The following is a 22,323-nucleotide window of genomic DNA, read 5'->3' as shown; positions in this document are numbered from 1 at the left end:
TAGGGTTACCCTGCCTGCTTGTAAACAGGCCCTTATTCTGTGTTTGATTTGGAAGGAAATGAGACCAGTATCCAACTCTGTGGACAAAAAGGTTCTACAGTGCATAATTATGTCCTGTTACGGACATTCAGCTTTTGACTGGGCGTCAAAATTGTGCGAAGAAAAAAGAAAATAACAGAAAAGTGAGTTCGCTATGCGAACATGTGTGGACTTTCATTTGAATAAAAGTTGACATTATGAATTAATCAATGAGTTACTGTAGCAGTCAACAACTTCAAGTTTCGAATCGAGTAATTCGAGATACAAGGCGAAAAAACAAAGAACTTGTCAATCAATTTATTATTTACAAGACTGTTGGAAGAACAAAGTGTACTATTACTTGTCTTATGTGCTACGCTTCAAGAAACAAACGTTACCATTGCCGCTTGGGATGTCACGCAATGTGAAGGAGCGTGGTGTGACCCTTTGTCACGTCGTCCACGACAAATGCCTTTTTTCATGCAAATAAAAACCTAGAATCCTACAAGAACAGCAGTTATTAGACCAAAAGCCTTTCCTTACCGCTAGCAAGATAGGATGCTATTTTCATTAAAAAAAGAAATGTTGCGTGGAGCACGGAGCCAGCACGTGAACTGTCTCGCATCGCTTGTTTACACAACCCTTACTTTTTGTGTAAAGCTTGTGTAAACAACTCATCGAAAAACTTATTTTCTTTCAATGAGTTCTTTTTTAACCTTTTTGGAATAATAACTTTTCAATAAGCTTTCACAAATAATTTCTTAGTAGCTTGCGTAGAAAGGCGGAGAAATATATTTTTCTGTTTACGAAATATTCACTTGAAGTCGGTGTTTTGAGAGGCGGCGAAGGACGTTATTTGAACCGACAATTAAATTATTTTGTCGCACGGTTTGGATATATGCATATTCTACGGTTCGATGTTATTTTTGTTCTTTTCATGACAACGTTTTAGTTCAGTTCTGAATTCGACATCAGTCTTTTGTTAAATATACTACTTGAGAGAAATGGAGCTGGTGAATTATATCCCGGAGTCCAAGACAAGTAAAACAACATGATCAGCGAACTTGTTTTGATACAACTCGTTGTGCATTCATTGTGTTTGGCAAAGCTGAAATAAATAAATAACCAGACATTTGATTCGTTTTAATATGCGAATCAAAAATGCTCAAGCCGCACAGAAAAACAAAAACTGTGGAAAGTGAGTCAAAAGTGTGAAAAACAAGAAACGTGACCTATGACCGCAGTTGTTCAGCTCATTAGATATGAAGATTTCAGCCGTCGTGATTGTTATTTCACTTTTCATCTACGCCATCGCTGCCTTTGAAGTTGTTCCTTGATGTATATTTTCCAGCCACCACACGTTCTTCGAAAGCTGTGTCAAAAAAGGCTTCTATTTTTAATCAGCTTCCTCCGATCACTGTCGAAAACTTCCGAAAGCACTAAACGAGTTATCACGGAAAGTGACCCCCCAATCGGAAAAAACTGCATGACAACAATGTGTAGACTTAAAGTCCACACAAAAACTGATTAAAAAACAAAGACAACGTCTTTGTTTTCTCGTCACCACGGTTATTTTTCTCACTGGATCAAACTCTGCATGCTTGAAACAGTTATACACCGCTAGTATATTCTTTTTATAAGAAGCTATGCGAACGAGGCGAAAGGGTCAACACATCGGTCAACACAATGCAAAATGACTTTCGCTTCGTTTGTATGTCAAACCTCCCAGAACTGCAATAACAGCCATTTAGTCACCGACTATGGAACACGAAATTCGTGCGTGTCATTAGCCCACCTTGTAATCGCAGCAAGTGGAGGTAATGAGGAGGGATAGAGGAGATAGTTCTCACAGACAGAAGTAAACCAGAGCAAAGATATCAAGGGACTGGATTCGGAGGAAGAAAACCCAGCAGAAAGCACGATCACGAGGGAACGGGGAAGAAGTTAACTTCCTTAACTTTTTCCCCAGTCTCTCATGATCGTGCTTCATTTTACCCTTCAACCTCTGTTCCACCCTTCTATTGCATTGTGCTTACATTGCTACACGTGCGAGTAAAACACAGGGCTGGGTTCCTCAAAACACGATAAAGCTAATCCAGGGTAAGAGTGAATTTATTTCAGTTTTGTAGCAATTCAGTGAGGGTTTTCTGTATATATTTCCTGTTTTGACGTCGGCTAATCATGATCACTATTTTATCCGGCGGATAGCATTTCAGCAAACGGGCCCAGAACTGCTTACGCGCTTGCTTTCCATTGTTAGTCTTCGGTACCACTTCGATTTTCGTGCACAATATTTTATGCGGTGTTTCTTCGAGGCAAAGGTCTTTATGATCATCCGCAGGAATTGCAATTGTCAGTCACATTTGAGGTCTAAAAATTAGCATTTTTCGGCGCGGCCATAGTAATATTAAGCTTAAACTGTGTGTCACACGACGGAAATCTCATGCGTGTGCAGCTGAGTACAATGAAAGAAAAGTAACCAAAAGAGTCGCGGGGGGTAATTCATCTACAAATGCGGTCTTACTCTCGTTGATTTGTCGATTTTGCTAACGAAACAATTCAAATCTCTGATTTGTGACATATAAAAGTGTTTATTCATATACACACTAACACAAATTCTTGAGTGCTTAAGAAAGTAGTCAAGTATTAAAACTAATTAAATTCATTGTAGTGTTAAATACCTGAGCGGAAACAGTCTATGCATCTTTCTATCAAAGCACTAACTTATTTCATCTGCATGCGTCTCCGAGCGTAATTCTAAGTATATCTTCGAATTTGTCATTTTTTCTCTTCAACTACACAATTTTTTATATATACAGTGGAACCCCGATATAACGATATGCCAAGGGAGCAGTAAAATTATATCGTTATCAGTCGATGAATCGTTATATCGAAACTCCCGATATAACGATATGGCCGTAAAATAACCGAAAATATCGTTATATCGGAGTAAACCGAACAAGTTCTTTTTACTGCATATAAAAGGAGGATGAAGAGAATAATTTTGATAAAGAGGCTTAAAACACAGTATCATTTTCGTATACCATCGTACAAAGCTGTTTACAGAAACGTAAGAGATCACTCAATAACTGTAATGTTATTGCATTAAATACGATGTTTTGCAAATAAATTGTGACTGTGAACTGATAATATCGTTATATCGATATCGGGAGAATTTTACGTTGGGACCGCTAAATTCTCATCGTTATATCGGGAATGGTATCGTTATATCGAAGATCGTTATATCGGGGTTCGGTCCCATACATTTTACTGTAACTTTTGCGGGGACATATAATATTCATCGTTACATCGGGAATATGGTTATATCGAGGATCGTTATATCGGGGTTCCACTGTAGTAAACTTTGCCAGTTACAATTAAGTAACCGGTACGTTACAACGACCTCAATTATCGTAAAATACAAAGAAAATACAACTAACGGCTTCAATCTACACTAAGTCAGGCAGTTCCAATATAGCACAACTGTGGGAGTTTTTATTTGAAACATACGCGTATAGCCGTCCGATTTACCCGTTGGAATTTCTTACTGTTAGATAAAAAAAAAACAATAGAAAATTTCAACGGGCAAATGCGACGTCTATACGAGTTTGTGGCAAATAAATACGTCCTGTGTAGCGTCCAAATGTACAATAATGTAGTAGTTTTGCACTTTCCTTTTCATTATCAAACAATACTTGATAGGATATCTGGTAAAGTTGTTCCTTATGAAAGGGCACTATTATAGAAACATAAAAGTTGACGAAATCTATACGCAAACCAGTTTGCTCAGGGCTTCAAAAACGTTACTTTTGCTTAAGCATCACATTTTTCTCTATACCTATGTTGATCAAATGACTGGAAAAGCTCAAGCCTACAAAGTTTCATTACCTCTAAGCGTCAACGACCCGAGAATCTAAAAATCGACAACGAAATCTTCTTACATCCTACGTCAATATCAAGGGAAAAAATAGAAAGGCTTTGTACATTTACAATTCTAATCTTAACTTTTGTTCCTTTTTGTAGTCCTTTTACAACAAGATGAATCACAGTCTGTCTTGTCAGATTTCTTTATTTCCCTCTGGTACTTGACTTCTGCTAAAAAAAAACACAAAAATGCGTCGTTAATAACAGGCTCTGCCTTATAGTTTAATGTATTTAAAAGGATTTACCAACACATCTTTGTCGTTCTCGCATACTGTCAAGAAACAAATCGTGTTTACCTGGGCATGACATACTCCGATTCTTTGTACAACAACCTGAGCATACCGTGTATAGACAGCATATACACTGGGTATACTTCCTACATGATCATCTACTGTGTGGTTACTCAAAACAAACTGTACCCATTCCAATAAAGTTCTTTGCAACTTGACTTAGAAGTCTTTATTAAGAAGCTAGTCACAACAAACGTGTGGCTTTACAATAAAATAAACAATCTAAAATAAGCTAAACTAGTAAAATGAACCTATTATATGTATCAGTTACAAGGATTTTAAGAAATTTTAAGAGAGTGAATATATTAAAAAGATGAAAATGAACTCAATTTTATCAGTTGTGTAGTGTGCAGGTTGTAAGATGACTTAAATCTTTTTAAAAATCGATAACAAAAAATCTTAGACAGAATATTTTGAGTGTCCTTAGTTGCTTAAGCAGTCGCCCTATAATCCGTGTGCACCACAAACAAATCATAACTCCGTCTACGCTCATTCTACATTCATTTTCTCAATTTAAATGACACATCACCTCCAATTCAGTACCATTGGACCAGCATAACTGCTACATATATGTCCTACATTCAATAACTATGTACATCAGTGTAAGGCCAAAAACATGAAACTCAGCACTTACATTCACTTTTTGAACTTAAATGACACATCATCTCCAATCAGCATGAATGGTGCCCACTTTCTCACTTCACGGTATTGTGGATTTCCTCTCATCCATTTCATGGTCTCATGAAGAGACTCGCCGGCGCTCTTCCCACGGACCAAGTGTCCATAGAACTGCTTCATGAACTGCATTGTTGCACTGTCGTCAACAGCCCACAGAGACACCAATACTGACCGTGCACCAGATCCTAAGAACGCTCGAGCGATTCCAACAACTCCTTCAGCTTTGATTTGCCCGAGTCCACTATGACAACAGCTAAGCACTACCAGCTTGGCTCGCAGCTGAACTCTTGAGATATCGGACATTGTCAATACAAAGTCCTCCGTCTTCGGTTTGCCTTTTATCTGCTGGGCAGGAGCTAAGGCGATATCTCCTCTGTCTGCATTGCCGTGTGCAGCGATGTGAATAAGACTCACTGAGTGTATCTTCTGAAGCACAGCTTGCTTGGTGGCTTGTTTTCCAGTTAAAGGGCGAACATTCAGCAACCGTCCGATCATCTCTGCTTCCTCTCTAGCACAGGGAAGTGGGGGGCATAATTCTGGGAGGCCAACTTCAGGATCACCCACAATCAGTACGCCCGTCTGACTGTGATAGTTCGCTGGACTGTCTTGGATCAGCTTGAGAGTCGTCAAAGAAGGAATGAAACGGGTCCTGAACTTTTCAGACAGATACTTTCCACTCTCGTCCATCAACGCTGCAAAAGGAATTCTGTACAAAGAACGATCGGGAACGATGATTATCTCAGATCCTTTCAAAAATTTAAGAGCAGGGGCTATGATGGCGCTATACAAATCTTTTAGAGCTTGTGGTTTCTTTTCTTCTTCTTCTTCCTGGTCTGTGACCAGACAAGTGGTGACACCTTCTTCAGGTTTTGATGGGGATCTTTCCTTAGTATTTTCATCCCATAAAAACAGCGAGCGATCTTCACAGCGTTCTCCTTGCAAAAGCAAGAACTTTCTGTAGGATTGGTTAGCTAAATTCTCTAGCCAGTCTTGAATGGATGCACCTTGAGGTCGGATGTCTGCGGTGAGACCTTTACTTGTTACAACTTCTACCCCGCCGGCCTTTATAATCCAACAGTAAAGACGTTCGTGTACAAAAAAAAATGATAGACATGTGCACGATCTCCTTTGGATGACATTGGCGAAGTCAATCCACCGATTGGGATGAAAACCAGGCAAATGCTGGCAGGAATATTGAGTTTCCATTAACTCTGTTAGTGATCTGGCACGTGCAAGTTCTGAGATTGACAAAGCCTTGTCCACGCATCCTAGTGCCAACAAGACGGTAACCATTAATCGATAAGGAGCAGCATTTTTGTCCGCAAACCCCATCTTAAAATGTTCGCTCTCACCAATTGATCCTCGCATCCCTTCGAGGCACTTAATGCTCATTGAGAGATACGATAGAGCTTTGGGAGTATCTTGACACACCATATATACCCCTGCTATGTTGCCGTAGCTCATGCTTTTCCCATGGATGTCTCCCATCTGTTCACAAATTTGAAGTGCTCTTTGGAAACATTCTAATGCCCTCTGAAATTCATTCTGAGACAAATACAACGATCCTAGGTTATTGTTCCATGCCATCTCAGCCTTTTTGTCGCGAGTTTCTCTTGAGATTGCAAGTGCCTCCTCGTAAAATGTTCTTGCCGTAGCATATTCACCCTGGGAACAATACAGAGCTGCAAGGTTTCCGAGAGCAGCGCCTTCTTTATCTCTGCATCCAATTTTCTTTATGATTGCCAGTGACTCTTCAAAATTCTTCTTGGCCGCAGCTACATTACCAAGGGATTGATAAACAGTTCCAAGGTTACCCATCATTGTTGCTTCTTGCTTGATGTCTCCGATTTCCTTGCTGATTTTAAGTGCCTTTTCGTAATACATTTTTGCGTTTTCAGCCTCGCCAACGATTTGCTCTCTAGATGCTAAACTGGCTAAGATTTCTGCCTCGGTTCCTCTGTCGCCAATTTCTTTAGCAGCTGCATAAGCTTTTCGGCAAAATTCATTTGCCTCTGCATATTTCCCAAGGTGCTCGCAAAGAAATCCCAGGTTATGGTACTCTGCAGGTAATCCTTCTTTGTGATCAATTCGAATCTTCATCTCTAATGCCTTTTTGTGGTGCTTGTACGCCGTTTCATAATCACCAAGGTGCTGGTAGACCGCTCCCAGGTGTCCGTAATCTATTGCTTGCCCTCTTAGGTGATCTGTTTCCACACTGATTGCAAGTGATTGTTCGTGGCATTCCTTTGCCTTGCCATAGTCTCCAAGAGATTGATAAACAGTACCAAGGTTACCATATGCTCCCCCTTCTCTTCTTTTTTCACCAGTTTGCTTGGAAACAGCAAGCACTCGTTCGAAACATTTCATTGCCTCGTCATATCTACCAAGAGAATTATAGATAAGTCCAAGTTGGGAATTTACGTATCCTTCCTTGTCTATGTTACCAATTTCGCTGTACATTTCGAGTGCCTTCTTACAGTTAATTTCTGCGTTTACATAGTCGTTCACACTGCGATAGAAATCACCGAAATCACTGTATGTTGAGGCCTCTTCTTCTTGGTTACCAATTTCTTTACTTATCACCAGTGCCTTGCTGTAACATTCCCGTGCTTCATCACATTCACCTAGATTAACGTGGACATCAGCGATATTTCGGAGATCTATGATTTCTCCTTTCTTGTCTTCGTTTTTTACACTAATTTCAAGAGCCTTCTTGTGCAAAGCTTTTGCTTCGGCATATTCATAACGAAGGTTACATAAAACTCCAAGCTTGCCATATACCACTCCTTGCTCATACGTCTCGCCAACCTCTTCCATGATAACCATCGCTTCTTCATAATGTCGTTTTGCCAGTTCGTATTCTTCATTATCCTTGTAAAGATTGCCGAGAGCGATGAGTGCTTGTGCTTCTTCCTTTCTTTTACTAGTTTCTTTCCAGATTGCAAGCTCCCTTTGAAAATAATCCTTTGCTTCAGGGTATAGGAAAAGCGACAAGGACAACTCACCGAGTTTGCTAAGAATCATTCCTTCTCTTTCCTTGTCACCAATTTTGGTTGCCACTACTAACATTTTGTTTAAATTTTCTTTTCGCTTGATAGCAGGCATGTCAAAATAATTGAACACCATCATCTCGCTGAAATAACATGTGAATGCCTTCTCGTATTTTTCTTTGGCTTTCCCCTGTTCGCCAGATGACTGATACAAATCGCCAATTTTGTCTGCTAATCCAGCTGCGCTTCCAACATCACCAATTTCGCTGAACACTTGGATTCCCTCTTCGCCTCTGCAGACAGCATTTTTATAGTCACCGACAAGACAGTTAAGATTAAACAGCCTTTGATATACCAGCGCGTAAAGTTCGCTTAGTTTCTCCTTTTCTAACTTTGAAGAAAACCTCTTCAGAAGAACCAAGCATTCACTGAACAGCTCAATGGCCTTACTGTATCGATAAGTGTGAAGCAAAAATGTGGCCACGGCAATGCCAATAAAAAGAGTTTGAAGAATCTCTTCTACGTTGTCCATAACCGTTTAACTGTAACCTGACAAAAATCGTAAGAAATAAAATTAACATAAGCTTAGATACACTCGCGTTATAAATTATATTGATTTTTCAGGTTACAGTTAAACGGTTATGAACAACGAAGAATTCTTCAAACTCTTTTTATTGCCGTATTTTTGCTCGCACTTTTAATCAGTAAATTGTTAATTTGTTCGATGATATTTGGTTCTTCGAAGAGGTTTTCTTCAAAGTTAGAAAGGAGAAATAAGCGAACTTTTACGCGCTTTTGTATATCAAAGGCTGTTTTAATGCTTAACTGTCTTGTCGGTGACTATAGCATTACAGAGGCAGAGGAATCCAAGTGTTCAACCAAGTGATGATATTGGAAGCGCAGCAGATTAGCAGACAAAATTGGCGATTCTCCATCATCTCGCTGAAATAACATGTGAATGCCTTCTCGTATTTTTCTTTGGCTTTCCCCTGTTCGCCAGATGACTGATACAAATCGCCAATTTTGTCTGCTAATCCAGCTGCGCTTCCAACATCACCAATTTCGCTGAACACTTGGATTCCCTCTTCGCCTCTGCAGACAGCATTTTTATAGTCACCGACAAGACAGTTAAGATTAAACAGCCTTTGATATACCAGCGCGTAAAGTTCGCTTAGTTTCTCCTTTTCTAACTTTGAAGAAAACCTCTTCAGAAGAACCAAGCATTCACTGAACAGCTCAATGGCCTTACTGTATCGATAAGTGTGAAGCAAAAATGTGGCCACGGCAATGCCAATAAAAAGAGTTTGAAGAATCTCTTCTACGTTGTCCATAACCGTTTAACTGTAACCTGACAAAAATCGTAAGAAATAAAATTAACATAAGCTTAGATACACTCGCGTTATAAATTATATTGATTTTTCAGGGGGGTGTTGGCGATCAAATTCCCCCCTCCACTGCCTATTGTGTAAAAAATAACCGATTCTTTTGATTGTCCCGGTTTAGTTTATGGGGACTGTAACAATGCAGAGAAATACGATCCAGTGCACCTTTTGTTACAATAAAGTCTCCTTTTGTCCCTATGTACGCTTAAAACTCTCACACGTTGTTGTGAGACAAGATTGGTTGGTTACGATTTTTCTTGTTCCAGCCATGTGGCTACACACAATGCCAGAAACTTTCCCTTTTAAACACAATCATTGCAGACTTTTGTTTTCTATACGAGCTTGCGAGGGCACTCGTTTAATCCTTTCAGACAAGTGACCTGTGCATAATATGATCGTTATTGGTTAATACTATATACACCAAGAATAAGAAAGATAAAGACGATTTCTCATAATGGCCGTTAGTAAGTTCGCACTTGTGAAATACCTGCCGTTTTAAATAGCCACATCAATCTTAAAGAAGTAAAACAGGTCACATGGCTTTACAAATAGCCGATCCGGGGTGAGCGCGTACATGTGGGGGGAAAACTTATTTTCACGAATGAACGCAACATTAGATAAATTTACTGCACCAAAATAAACTGATAACGCACATCACGCTACTAAGCAGTAAAGGATAAAAACGCTAGCTCTGGGCAGGTAATTGACGGAAAAAGGTAATCGCAATATGATATAAATACACTGCACCAAAATAAACTGATATAAAACTTAAAGCCAGTGCACAACTTCGTCATGGTAACAGATTCACATGAGTAATCACGCAAACAGAATTCATGATGTAAGACCTAGAAGTGGATTCCGGAGATACAGGAAGTAACATAAGAGAACATTTAAAACTCATAATTAATAAACGTCACGCTAGCTAGCAGAAAGTGATTACAATTTGAGCTTGCTTTGACCTCAGCCAGATAGCAAGTTCAAACAGACACCATTATTGAAGAATTTTACAAGGCTGACCCAAATATTTTCTGTAAGACAGCTTCCTTCTTATACCATTAACTACCTCCCTTAGTCACTGCAAGATCTGAAAAACCGTTGTCAACGTGTTTGATGAAATTCTTCTTTAAACAGCTCACGTTCTTAAAGAACGTGACAGCTCGACTGGTGACGAGTCACGTGACAACTATCGTAAAGCCACAAACAAACCCCTCACGCGGTAACATATTGTCATGAGGGACATTCATACTTTTGTAACTGACCAAGTCAAATATCTACTATCTGACGTGCCAAAACTATTGAATAAGTTGAGAGATAAGGCAGGCAAGCAAGAAAAGAAGCAGAGCAGAATAAAGGAAGATAAAATGGGCGGCTCACTTCGATCGGATCGACTCGCTTTTCGCCCTATCTCCTAGCAAGAGGCTTGTCCACAGGCTGGTGCATTGAATTTCTCAGTAGCAATACTAATTATGGTTTAATTTTACCCTTAGTACAATTTAGTATTTTTTTGTTGTGTATTAATATTTCCTTGGATTTGTTTTTGGGAGAAATTGTAACCAAACATCTTTAGAGCGGCATTTTTTTGGAATTTTCTGGATCCGTCTCTGATTAGCATATGATATAACATACTGGGCCGCGTTGTTCAAAGAACGATTAGCGTGAAATTTGAATTGGTTTTACAACTTTTCAGTGTGGTTTCCTTTTTACATTTTCTGCCTTTTAGTTTTGAAGTGGACCAATCTCAAACTCCACAAAAGCAGTACATCAGCAATGAATAACACTTTTCTTATTACCATATATATAATATACTAATGTTCAGCTTCAGCAATCAAGTGTAACATCGCGGTTTAAGTTCGCACGTACGCAAATGCAATGCAGGTTTTATTGCCTACCCGGTTAATATTCTCAAATGTTTTCATGGAACGCTGCTCAGTGCTGATACAAAATGAGACACAGCAAACTTAGTTACACAGTTACAAAGAAGAACATTGTAAACTGCAGAAGCAAGTAGATCCAAAGTAAATGCTTTTTGTCTGTAATCACAGCTGGACACTTTGACTTGATAATCGATCCATAGTGGCAATAATAAAATAAGCCCACAACTCAAAAACACTACTGGAAATCAGTCACAACACAATTTTAAGTTTCTTGTTCTTCTGAACAGATGATTAGAGCAGATTACACAAACTGGCCAGTTCAGATACAATTATTCATGCATTCTACTTGGCTGCAGCACGATCAACAGTGCAATTGATAGAATTAAACTAATTTTAACCATTTACCAAGCTTTACTAACTTGTACTTAACTATGTTCTTAGCTTTGTACTTTAAAAGTTTTAAAATGATGTCATTCGATCGCATCGACACGTCTGTGATGGTCATGACCACTATTATGGAATTAGTGCAAACATGGAACGAAATAATGCGGTGTTTGTTTAGGATTATGAATGTTAAAATAACAGTCCTTAAATATTCAATCCTGAAAGTGATATGATCCGATATGTTCGGCAGCCTACATACAAATGTATCGCCGGAATAAACTTATCTGATTATTTTGCATTGAATTCCCAGTAAACATTATCTTTCACGCTTTGTTTGTCTTTGCATTTAAACCAAGGTTTCGAAATGATGCCGGCCGCGACGATGAATAGACAGAAATCTTTGAAATTTCCGCCTCAAACTCAAGCCACGCAACAAGTCAGCCATTCAGTGAACTTTATCACACCAAGATTAATTTCACTGAAATATTTAAGGACTATTTCTAATGCCTTATTCCAGTACAATACAAGATACAAGCTGTACTTACCGGGTTGTTCCAAAACGAAAGCGGAAGACGAAATTGCTTTCATGACGTCTGCTTCTCATTATCTACCTCATGTAAGTTCACTAAAATCAAGAATCGGACAAGGAAACGAGAACAAAAGGATTTTCCTGCTCGGAAGACTTTAATATCAACCATTAACCGAAAAAGGACAGGACAAGACGGAACCAAAACGGAACCAAGTAGCATGAATAGGAAAGGAATTGCTTGTGATTGCAGGAAGGAAATGTCTGCGCGTAACAGTGAGTAAGAAGATCTCGCTCCCCTAGTCCTTATTCCTTATTTTGTGTTTGATTTGGAAGGACATGAGACCAATGGCCACCTCTGTGGACAAAAAGGTTCTACAGCGCATAATTATGTCCTGATACAGACATTCAGCTTTTGATTGGATGGGCGTCAAAATTGTGCGAAGAAAAAGAAAAAACTGCTTAAAAAACAAAGGCAACGTCTTTGTTTACGTTTCTCGTCACCACGGTTTTTTTTCCTCACTGGATCAAACTCTGCATGCTTGAATCAGTTATACACCGCTAGTATATTCTTTTTATAAGAAGCTATGCGAACGAGGCGAAAGGGTCAACACATCGGTCAACACAATGCAAAATGACTTTCGCTTCGTTTGTATGTCAAACCTCCCAGAACTGCAATAACAGCTATTTAGTCACCGACTATGGAACACGAAATTCGTGCGTGTCATTAGCCCACCTTGTAAGCGCAGAAATTAAAGTGAAGGTAATGGGGAGGGATAGAGGAGATAGTCCTCACAGACAGAAGTAAACCAGAGCAAAGATATCGAGGGACTGGATTCGGTGAAAGGAAACCCAGCAAAAAGCACGATCATGAGGGGACTGGGAAGAAGTTATCTTCCTTAAATTTTCCCCAGTCCCTCATGACCATACTCTTCTGCCCATATCCCAGCCTTGCACTGCATTGTCCTTAATTGCATTGCTACATGTGCGCATATACCACAGGCTGGCTTCCTCAAAACACGATAAAGCTAATCCAGGGTAAGGGTGAATTCGATTTCAGTTTTGTAACACAGATTTCAGTAAAGGTTTTCTGTTAACATTTTTTGTTTCCAGTTTTAATTTGACGTCGGATAATCACAAACTATACAAAGCATAAACAATTAAACACTTTTATTTGAGAGACTTTGAATCCTGGGTTTGTTTTAATCGGCTAGATGGTAATTTATCTGGCGGATAGCATTTCAACAAACGGGCCAGAACTGCTTACTTGCTTGCTTCCCATTGTTAGCCTTCGGCCCTACTTCGATTTTCGTGCAAAATATTTTATGCATTTCTGCGAGGCCAAGGTCTTTATGATCATCCGTAAGAAATGGAAGTCAAATCAGTAGTCTTGAAATTAGCATTTTAAGGCGCGTACTGACATAATAATATTAGGCTTAAATCGTGTGTCCAAGCCAAAGAGATAAAAGATATTTGCTAGAGGACCTGGCTTAGGACAAGCTGTTAAGCTTCACACGACGGAAATTGCATCCGTGTGCAGCTGAGTGCACTGAAAGGAAGGTAACCAAGAGAGTCGTGGGGAAAAATTCATCTATAAATGAGGTCTTACTTTTGTTGATTTGTCGATTTTGCTAACGAAACAATTTAAATCTCTGATTTGTAACATGTAAAAGCGTTTATTAATGCCATAAACACATAAGCACAAATTTTAGAGCGCTTAAGAAAGTAGTCAAGCATTAAAACTAATATTAATTGTAGTGTTCAATACCTGAGCAGTCTATGCACCTTTCTATCAAAGCACTAATTTATTTCATCTACATGCGTCTCCAAGCCTAATTATAAGTATATCTTCGAATTTGTAATTTTTATTTTTACTTTAATTACACAATCCTTTTTATATTAAATGCTTTTACCAGATACAATTTAGTAACCGGTGCATTACAACGACCTTAATTACCGTACAAAACAAAGAAAATACAACTGACGGCTTCCATCTACGCTGGTCAGGAAATTCCTTTATAGCACAACTATGGGCGTATTTATTTGCATCAAACGCGTATAGCCCTCGCATTTGCCCGTTGGAATTTTTTATTGTTTTCGAGCTTAAAACAATAGAAAATTCCAAACGGCAAATGCGACGGCTATACACGTATGTTGCAAATAAAAACGCCCTTTATAACGTTCAAATGTACAATAATGCAGTAGTTTTACACTTTCATTTTCAAATACGTGATAGGATATCTGGTAAAGTTGTTCGTTATGAAAGGAAACTACTATAGTAACTCCCTAAAAGTCGATAATATATATATACGCAAACTAGTTTGCTCTGCGCTTCAAAAACGTTACTTTGGCTTCAGCATCACATTTTTCTCAATACCTCTGTTGATCAAATGACTGGAGAAGTTCAAGCCTACAAAGTTTCATTACATCAAAGCGTCGACGACCCGAGAATCTAAAAATCGACAACAAAGTCTTCAAACATCCTACGTCAACATCAAGGTAAAAAATAGAAAAGATTGGTACATGTACAATTCTAATCTTAAATTTTGTTGCTTTTTGTAGTCCTTTAACAACAAGATGAATCACAGTCTGTCTTGTCAGATTTCTTTATTTTCCTCTGGTACTTGACTCCTGCTGGAACAAAAAAACACAAAATGCGTTAGTAATAACGGGCTATGCCTTATAGCTTAATGTATCTAATGGGGTTTGCCAACACATCTTTGTCATTCTCATTTACTTTTAAAAGACAAATCGTGTCCACTTGACATTCTCTGATTCTTTGTACAACAAACTTGAGACGCCGTGGATAGTGTACAGACAGCTTATACACTGGGTACACTTCCTACGTGATCATCTACTGTGCGGCTACTCAAACCAAACTACCCATTCCAATAACGTTCTTTGCAACTTGACTTATAGAGAGAGAGTGTTAAAAACATGAAAATGGACACAATTTTATCAGTTGTGTAGTGTGCAGGTTGTTCGATCGCTAATTTGTTTTGGAAATCTTTTACAGAAAAATCTAATACAAAATTTGTTGTGTGGCATTAGTTGCATATACAGTCGCACCATCATCGGTGTGCACCACAAACAAACATTCTTCACTTATTCTACATTCATTTCCTGAATTTAAATGACACATCACCTCCAATTACCATTGAATCGGCATGCCTTCTAGATAACTTTCCTACATTCAATAACTATGTACATCAGCGAAAGGCCAAAAAACATAAAACTCAGCACTTACATTTACTTTTTGAAGTTAAATGACACATCATCTCCAATCAGCATGAATGGTGCCCACTTTCTCACTTCGCTGTATTGTGGATTTCCTCTCATCCATTTCATGGTCTCGTGAAGAGACTCACTGGCACTCTTCCCACGGACCAAGTGTCCATAGAATTGCTTCATGAACTCCATCGTTGCACTGTCGTCAACAGCCCACAAAGACACCAACACGGAGCGTGCACCAGATCCTAAGAACGCTCGGGCGATTCCAACAACTCCTTCAGCTTTGATTTGCCCGCGTCCACTATGACAACAGCTGAGCACCACCAGCTTGGCTCGCAACTGAACTTGTGAGATATCGGACATTGTCAGCACAAAGTCTTCTTTCTTCGGTTTGCCTTTAATATGCTGGGCAGGGGCTAAGGCGATATCTCCTCTGTCTGCATTGCCGTGTGCAGCGATGTGAATAAGACTCACTAAGTGTATCTCCTGAAGCACAGCTTGCTTGGTGGCTTGTTTTCCAATTAAAGGGCGAACATGCAGCAACCGGCCGATCATCTCTACTTCCTCTCTGGCAGAGGGAAGAGGGTCTAATTCGGCGAGGTCTACTTCAGGATCTCCCACAATCAGGACACCTGTTTGACTGTGATAGTTCGCTGGACTGTCTTGGATCAGCTTGAGTGTCGTCAAAGAAGGAATGAAACGAATCCTGAACTTTTCAGACAGATATTCGCCACTCTCGTCCATCAGCGCTGCAAAAGGAATTCTGTATAAAGAACGATCAGGAACGATGATGATCTCAGATCCTTTCAGAAGTTTATGCACAGGGGCTATGATGATGTTATACAAATCTTTTAAGACTCGTGGATCCTGGTTTCCTTCGTTCTGCTCCGTGACCTGAGAGGTGGTGACACCTTCTTCAACTTTTGATGGGGATCTTTCCGTAGTGTTTTCTTCCCATAAAAACAGCGAGCGATCTTCGCATCTTTCTCCTTCTAAAAGCCCAAATGTTTCGTAAAACTGATTCACCAAAGTTTCCAGCAAGTTTTGAATTGACGCACCTTGAGGTCGGATGCCTGCAGTGAGATCTTTATTTGTTACAAGTACCCTGCTAGCCCTTACAATCCAACAGAGAAGCTTTACATACACAAAACAAAATGATAGACATGTGCATGATTTGTTTTTAATGACATTCGCGAAGTCAATCCATCGATTGGGATCAAAACCAGCCAAATCCTTACAGGAATATCTAGTTGCGATTAACTCTGCTAATGATCTGGCACGTGCAAGCTCTGAGATTGACAATGCCGTGTTGACGCATTTCAGTTTCAACAAGACAGTAATCATTAATCGATAAGGAGCAGCATTTTTGTCAGCAAACCCTATCTTGTAATATTCGCTCTCCCCAACTGATTCTCTCATGTCTTCAAGGCTCTTAATGCTGGCTGAGAGATACGATAGAGCATTGGGAGTATCTTGACACACCACATATACCATTGCTATGTTGCAATAGCTCATGCTCTTCCCATGGACGTCTCCCATTTGTTCACAGATTTCAAGTGCTGTTTTAAAAAATCTAATGCTTTCTGAAGTTCATTCTGAGACAAGTACAACGATCCTAGGTTGTTGTTCATTGTCATTTCACCCTTTTTGTCAGCGGTTTGTCTTGCAATTACCAAAGCCTGTTCGTAACATTTCCTCGCCTCAGCATATTCACCCAGTGAAGCATGCAAAGTTCCTAGGTTACCGAGAGCAGTGCCTTCCCCATCTTTGCTTCCAATTCCTTTTGTGATTGCCAGTGACTTTTCGAAATACTTCTTGGCCGTAGTAATATCACCAAGTGATTCATAAACAGTTCCAAGGTTACCGTTCATTACCGCTTCTAGCCTGATGTTTCCGACTTCTTTGCTGATTTGAAGTGCCTGTTTGCAATACACTTTTGCTTTGTCAGGTTCTCCGATCATTTTCTGTATTTCTGCCAAGTTGGATAAAATGTTTGCTTCTTTTGTTCTGTCGCCAATTTCTCTGGAAGTTGCAAGGGCTTTTAGGCAAAATTTTTCAGCTTTTACATATTCCCCACGATGCTGACAAACAACTCCCAGGTGATTGTATGCTGCAATTATTCCTTCGGTTTGACCAGTTCGAATGTTTATCTCCAGTGCCTTCTTAAAGTAATCATATGCCGTGACAAAATCACCAAGATGCTGGCAAACAGTTCCGAGATTTCCGTAATCTACTCCTTGCCCTCTGAGGTGATTTGTTTCCTTGGAGATAGCAAGTGCTTGCTCATGGCATTCCCTTGCCTTACCATAGTCTCCGAGAGATTGATAAACATAACCAAGGTTACAGTGTATTCCCCCTTCTCCTCTTCTATCACCAATTTGTTTTTTGACAGCAAGCGCTCTTTCATGACATTTTATTGCCTCGTCATATTTGCCAAGAAAACGGTAGAGTTCTCCAAGGTCGCTATTTTCAGATCCTTCGTTTTTAAGGTCACCAATTTCTATGTAGATTTCACATGCCTTCTTGCGATAGTTCTCAGCGTTTTCAAAGTCGTTCAGATCGCGATAAAACCCCCCTAGATCACTGTATGTCAAGGCTTCTGCTTTCCTATTACCAACTTTTATGATAATAGCGCGCGCCTTTTGGTAACAATGTTTCGCTTCGTCATATTCACCAAGAGATGCGTGGACGTCAGCAAGGCTTCGGTAATCTATGATTTCTCCATCTTTGTCCCCGATTTTCACGCTTATAGCGAGAGCCCTCTGTTGCAATGTTTTTGCTTTTTGGAATTCACGAAGAATGTTGTATACTTTCCCAAGCTCGCCATAGGCTACTCCTTGTTCTTTTATCTCACCAGCCTCCTCCAAGATTGCAATTGCCTCTTCATAATGTTGTTTTGCCTGTTGGTATTCTTCCATTTTCCTGAAAAGATTGCCCAGGCAGCGAAGTGCTGCTCCTTCTTCTCTTCTGTTACCAGTTTCTTTCGAAATTGCAAGCTCCTTTTGAAAATATTCCTTAGCTTTTGGGTATTCATAAAGCGACAAGGACAACTCACCTAGTTGGTTAAGAAGCCATCCTTCCCTTTGCCTGTCACCAGTTTTGGTTGCTACTAAGAGCATTTTGTTTAAATGCTCTCTTCGTTTGATATCGGACATGCCATGACGATTTAACATCATCAGCTCCATCAAGTAGAATGCCAATGCTTGCTCGTATCTTTCTTTGGCTTTCACCTGTTGTCCAGTGAACTGATGCGAATCGCCAAGTTTGTCGAACAAAGCAGCTGCGCTTTCAAGATCATGATCATCCATTTTGCTATACAAAGCTGCTTTCTCGCCGTTCTCGATAGCATTCCTATAGTCACCGGCAAGGTAGTAAAGATCAAATAGCCTGTGATATACCAGCCCATTGAGTCTAGATCTGTTCAGTTTATCCTTCTGTTGGAGTGTTTCTCCTTCTTCCATTTTATCGTCAGTCTCTTTCCAGATTGTAAGTGCCTGTTCAAAGTAATCCCTTGCGTTATCGTATTCACAAAGGGCCACTGAATAATCTCCTAAGTTAACAAGAAGTGTTCCTTTGAAATTTCTTCTTTGATTGAACTCGGACATCTCGTTAAGGTAGTATGAAAGTGCTTTCTCGTAGTTTTCTTTGGCCTTTTCCTGTTCGCCAGTTGATAAATATACATCTCCCATTTCGTTAAACAAAATAGCTTCGCTTTCGCTCTCGCCGTTTTCGTGGTATACAAGAAGCGCATTTTCGCCGCTCTGTATTGCATTCTTGAAGTCACCGACAAGGCAGTAAAGTTTAAACAGCCTGTAGCAGATCTGTGCGTACAGTTCTTCCAGTTTGTCCTTTTGTAACTTTGAAAAATGCTTCTTAAGAAGAATCAAGCATTCAACGAACAGTTCAATGGCCTTGCTGTATCGACGTGTCTGCAGCAACACTGATGCCACTGCAATGCCAATAAAAAGAGCCTGAAGAATCTCTTCCACGTTGTTCATTACAAACTGCGACGGTGAACCTTGTGAGCACAAGCTAACGTAAAGTACAATAAACAAATTAATGTAAATATTGGCCTGAAATTCAGTTAACGATTCACGCCTTGCAAAGTGTGATCTGATTTCTTTTGCTAAAAGGCGCATTAAGTGAACTTATACCCCATTCACACCAAATCTAAAACACGTTCAAAGGCCGTTTTGTTAATTGCGATGGTGAGCCCTCTGCAACCTAAAGTAAAGTAAAGTAAAGCCGCGCATTTTAGAAAGGCGGGAGACGTTCACGCAAGGGAAAAGTCCCTGCTCACTATAACTGTTTTAAAAAAGTGTTAAAAAGGGGAAAAAGAGTGTTTTGATACGTTGATACGTTGCACAACTTCTCCTGTCTCCAATTTTAACGGTCAAAAACTCAGTTCTTGACCGACTGATACCGTCACGACATTTTCGTTCACAATAAATCAAACTCATCGTTCAACGAGTAGTACTCTGCTGAACTTCAACAACTATACGCTGGTGTTAATACCAGTTGCCCATATCAAACTTTGGGTTTGATTTTTGTTAGACAATGGCACGATTTTACCAGTTCCTTTTATGGTCATTTTAATTGAGTTGTTTGAAATAACTCGGCTAACATGAAGTGGCCTGAATACCCAATGAAGCGTGCGAGTTGAAGAATATGACCCGAACGCTATGGTTATACACATACGATAGCACAGAATGTTATTTTCTTGGGTCAAATGTAACCTCCTACGCAGACGGTCTTTGCACTTATCACGCTCTTTACGCTTGTCATGCTTTTTGCGCTTGCCACGCCCCTTGCGCTGTCACGCTCTTGGCGTCCACATAGGAAGCTACAGTAGGTGAATGGTTCGCCTACCTGGATGAAGGAAGTCGTCCTTCGTTCAAACAAATTGACTGGTATTCACTACAAACAAAAACCCACTACTTTAACCTCTCAGCTAAATGTGTTTACTAAACAGGAGTCAACGGAAAACGGTCTTCTACTGCACAATACACTTGGAGGGAAGAAAGGGGGAGGGAAGGGGATGGGGGAATCAAGGGTGTGCTCAGACAAGACATATAGTTTAAATCCGAGCTTGATGTATCATGTGTAGACACGTATTTTAGTGTGTCAATATACAGTAGAATCCCGTCTCGAAAAATCGACAAATTGAGAAATCAGGTGTAACATTTCGGTTATTTGCCAAGTGAAGCAAATTCAGACTGTTCACAGGTCCGCCTCTCTGGTTTTCAACAGTTTTACACGAAAGAACGTAGCAAAGCACGAAGCGATACGTGTCAGCTGTAGGTGCAGGCTACGATTTAGAGTCCTTCAGGGTAGTTACTGTAGTTTTCCGACAATGCTTCCCATTGAAAAAGCTTAGCGTGACATCAGTACTGAAATGTAACCTTATACAAAATTTTAATTATAACCTTTCGAGTTCGTCTCTCGTAGAAGCAGCGACTTTTGCGAAAAGACAGCTATGAAGTTGCATGATCAGACGTATGAATATTTCACGAGCAATCTAAGGAAACTGATGTAAATAATATATTAAAATCGAACGCAAGTTCCTCCTGAAATTGGTCATATTACGAGCGCCCATAATGTCTGATAAACATGCTGTCACGTCTATAAACGGTTTAAAAGCTGCATGCACTAGACACTCACTAGAATATAAACACACTGTTAGACGTAAATCTGTACATGTTACTTGTCTTACCTAACAATTCCTTGTCCGAACACACTACAACGAAAGAGCGAAAATGGTACCTTCCTTTCCGCCTGGCTTCCCAAACAAAAGACAAAGACCAACTGTTTGCGTGACAATGATACTCAATACCTGCATCATGTAAGTTTACAAAAATAGGAAATCGAACTTTAGATCTTTTGTTGACAAAGGATCTTTGTCTGGGATGGCATTGACCACTTCGCTAACACCAGCAAAAGCAGTGGAGAGAAGCTGGGGAGAGATGAACAGGGATGGGAATGGGGACTGTGGTATTGCCGTGAACGCAAAATTTTTTAACAAAAATAAAAAACACACTGCGGTGACAAACATGACAAGAAGACAACACATGTTTGAAAATTCACTCTGCAGGAGAAAAACAAATTTATCACTTAATCGCTAGTAAAGAAAAAGTTTCTCGATGTCAACGTTTTCATTTAAGCCGGGCTGATTTTAAATAACGAATCAACAATGTCTCCTTAAATTGTACAACTTAGTCCATGACCCTTTTTTATACAAATTTCATTACATATAATTATTAATTTTGTAATTTAATTTAATTTTTTTTTTTAATTGTTAATCAGCAGGACCCCGTTGATAACAGTACGCATGTACTGAAGGGTTCTCCTGGATAAACATTCGCTTACCTCGGAGCTGACGGTACTGACTAGGCCCCTAGCAAACATATGCTAATATGCCGAGAGAAAAAAATAAATGCAAAATGTCTATATATACAAAACGAAAATTTAATTAATCGAAAATTATCAAATTCGTAAAAAGAAACTATCTAGCTGCGCACAGCATTGCGAAAGGCCTGAAGTGTTGCAGACATGTCCGACTGATACCAATCGGTCGCAAAGACATGTCTGTGATACTCACGACCACCATTTCGGAAAGAAGACAAAGATGGAATGAAATAATAATAACAGCCTTAAATATTCAAATCTGAAAGTGATATGACCCGATATGCTGGGCAGCCTACATACAAATGTACGGCGGGGATGAATTTATTAAAATCATTTCACATTGAATTCCCTGAAAACATCTTTCATACTTTGTTTGTCTTTGCATTTAAAGCAAGGTTTCGAAGTGATGCCGGCCGCGACGATGAATAGATGGAAAACTTTTAAATTTCCGCCTCAAACTGAAGCCACGCAACAAGTCAGCCGTTTAGTGAGCTTAATCAAACCAAGATTAATTTAACGATTATTTCTAATGCCTTATTCCAGTACAAAACAAGATACAAGCTGTACCTACCGAATTGTTCCTAAACGAAAGCGGAAGACGAAATTGTTTTCGTGACGTCT

At 39.6% G+C, this 22,323-nt stretch overlaps 4 protein-coding genes across 5 annotated transcripts in view; all 4 read right to left on the bottom strand.

The window, feature by feature from the left end:
* The window catches only part of LOC144654756 (uncharacterized), an 18,191-nt gene extending 6,076 nt beyond the window's left edge, over nt 1-12,115 (bottom strand). The window contains exon 1 of the mRNA XM_078514995.1: nt 12,086-12,115. The gene's annotated coding sequence lies outside the window, so the exon portion shown is untranslated. The remainder of the gene's footprint in view (nt 1-12,085) is intronic.
* Nucleotides 2,545-8,445, bottom strand: LOC144654085 (uncharacterized). Of its 2 annotated transcripts, none has more exons than XM_078514196.1 (2): nt 4,867-8,445; nt 2,545-4,113 (listed from the first exon to the last, which is right to left on the bottom strand). In XM_078514196.1, the coding sequence occupies exon 1, from the start codon at nt 8,430-8,432 to the stop codon at nt 4,869-4,871; it is 3,564 nt and encodes a 1,187-aa protein (XP_078370322.1). In that variant the 5' UTR covers nt 8,433-8,445; the 3' UTR covers nt 2,545-4,113; nt 4,867-4,868. The 2 variants fall into 2 exon arrangements, with proteins under 2 accessions (XP_078370322.1, XP_078370327.1); XM_078514201.1 differs by having other exon boundaries at nt 2,545-4,110.
* Nucleotides 8,749-22,323, bottom strand: LOC144636389 (uncharacterized). Its single transcript, XM_078495595.1, has 2 exons — nt 22,274-22,323; nt 8,749-9,248 (listed from the first exon to the last, which is right to left on the bottom strand). The coding sequence occupies exon 2, from the start codon at nt 9,229-9,231 to the stop codon at nt 8,749-8,751; it is 483 nt and encodes a 160-aa protein (XP_078351721.1). The 5' UTR covers nt 9,232-9,248; nt 22,274-22,323.
* LOC144654381 (uncharacterized) lies at nt 16,677-21,314 on the bottom strand. Its single transcript, XM_078514520.1, has 2 exons — nt 21,011-21,314; nt 16,677-19,329 (listed from the first exon to the last, which is right to left on the bottom strand). The coding sequence occupies exon 2, from the start codon at nt 19,293-19,295 to the stop codon at nt 16,809-16,811; it is 2,487 nt and encodes an 828-aa protein (XP_078370646.1). The 5' UTR covers nt 19,296-19,329; nt 21,011-21,314; the 3' UTR covers nt 16,677-16,808.

This window comes from Oculina patagonica, chromosome 1 (assembly GCF_052425735.1).
Source record: "Oculina patagonica isolate OP01 chromosome 1, crgOcupat, whole genome shotgun sequence".
NCBI lineage: Eukaryota > Metazoa > Cnidaria > Anthozoa > Scleractinia > Oculinidae > Oculina > Oculina patagonica.
The sequence above is the reverse complement of the archived record's forward strand: the minus strand, read 5'-3'. Positions and strand labels throughout refer to the sequence as shown.

Bases quoted from the DNA above. Each gene is read 5' to 3' on its own strand.
- LOC144654085 (XM_078514196.1), bottom strand. From the start codon at position 8,432: ATGGACAACGTAGAAGAGATTCTTCAAACTCTTTTTATTGGCATTGCC.
- LOC144636389 (XM_078495595.1), bottom strand. From the start codon at position 9,231: ATGGACAACGTAGAAGAGATTCTTCAAACTCTTTTTATTGGCATTGCC.
- LOC144654381 (XM_078514520.1), bottom strand. From the start codon at position 19,295: ATGAACAACGTGGAAGAGATTCTTCAGGCTCTTTTTATTGGCATTGCA.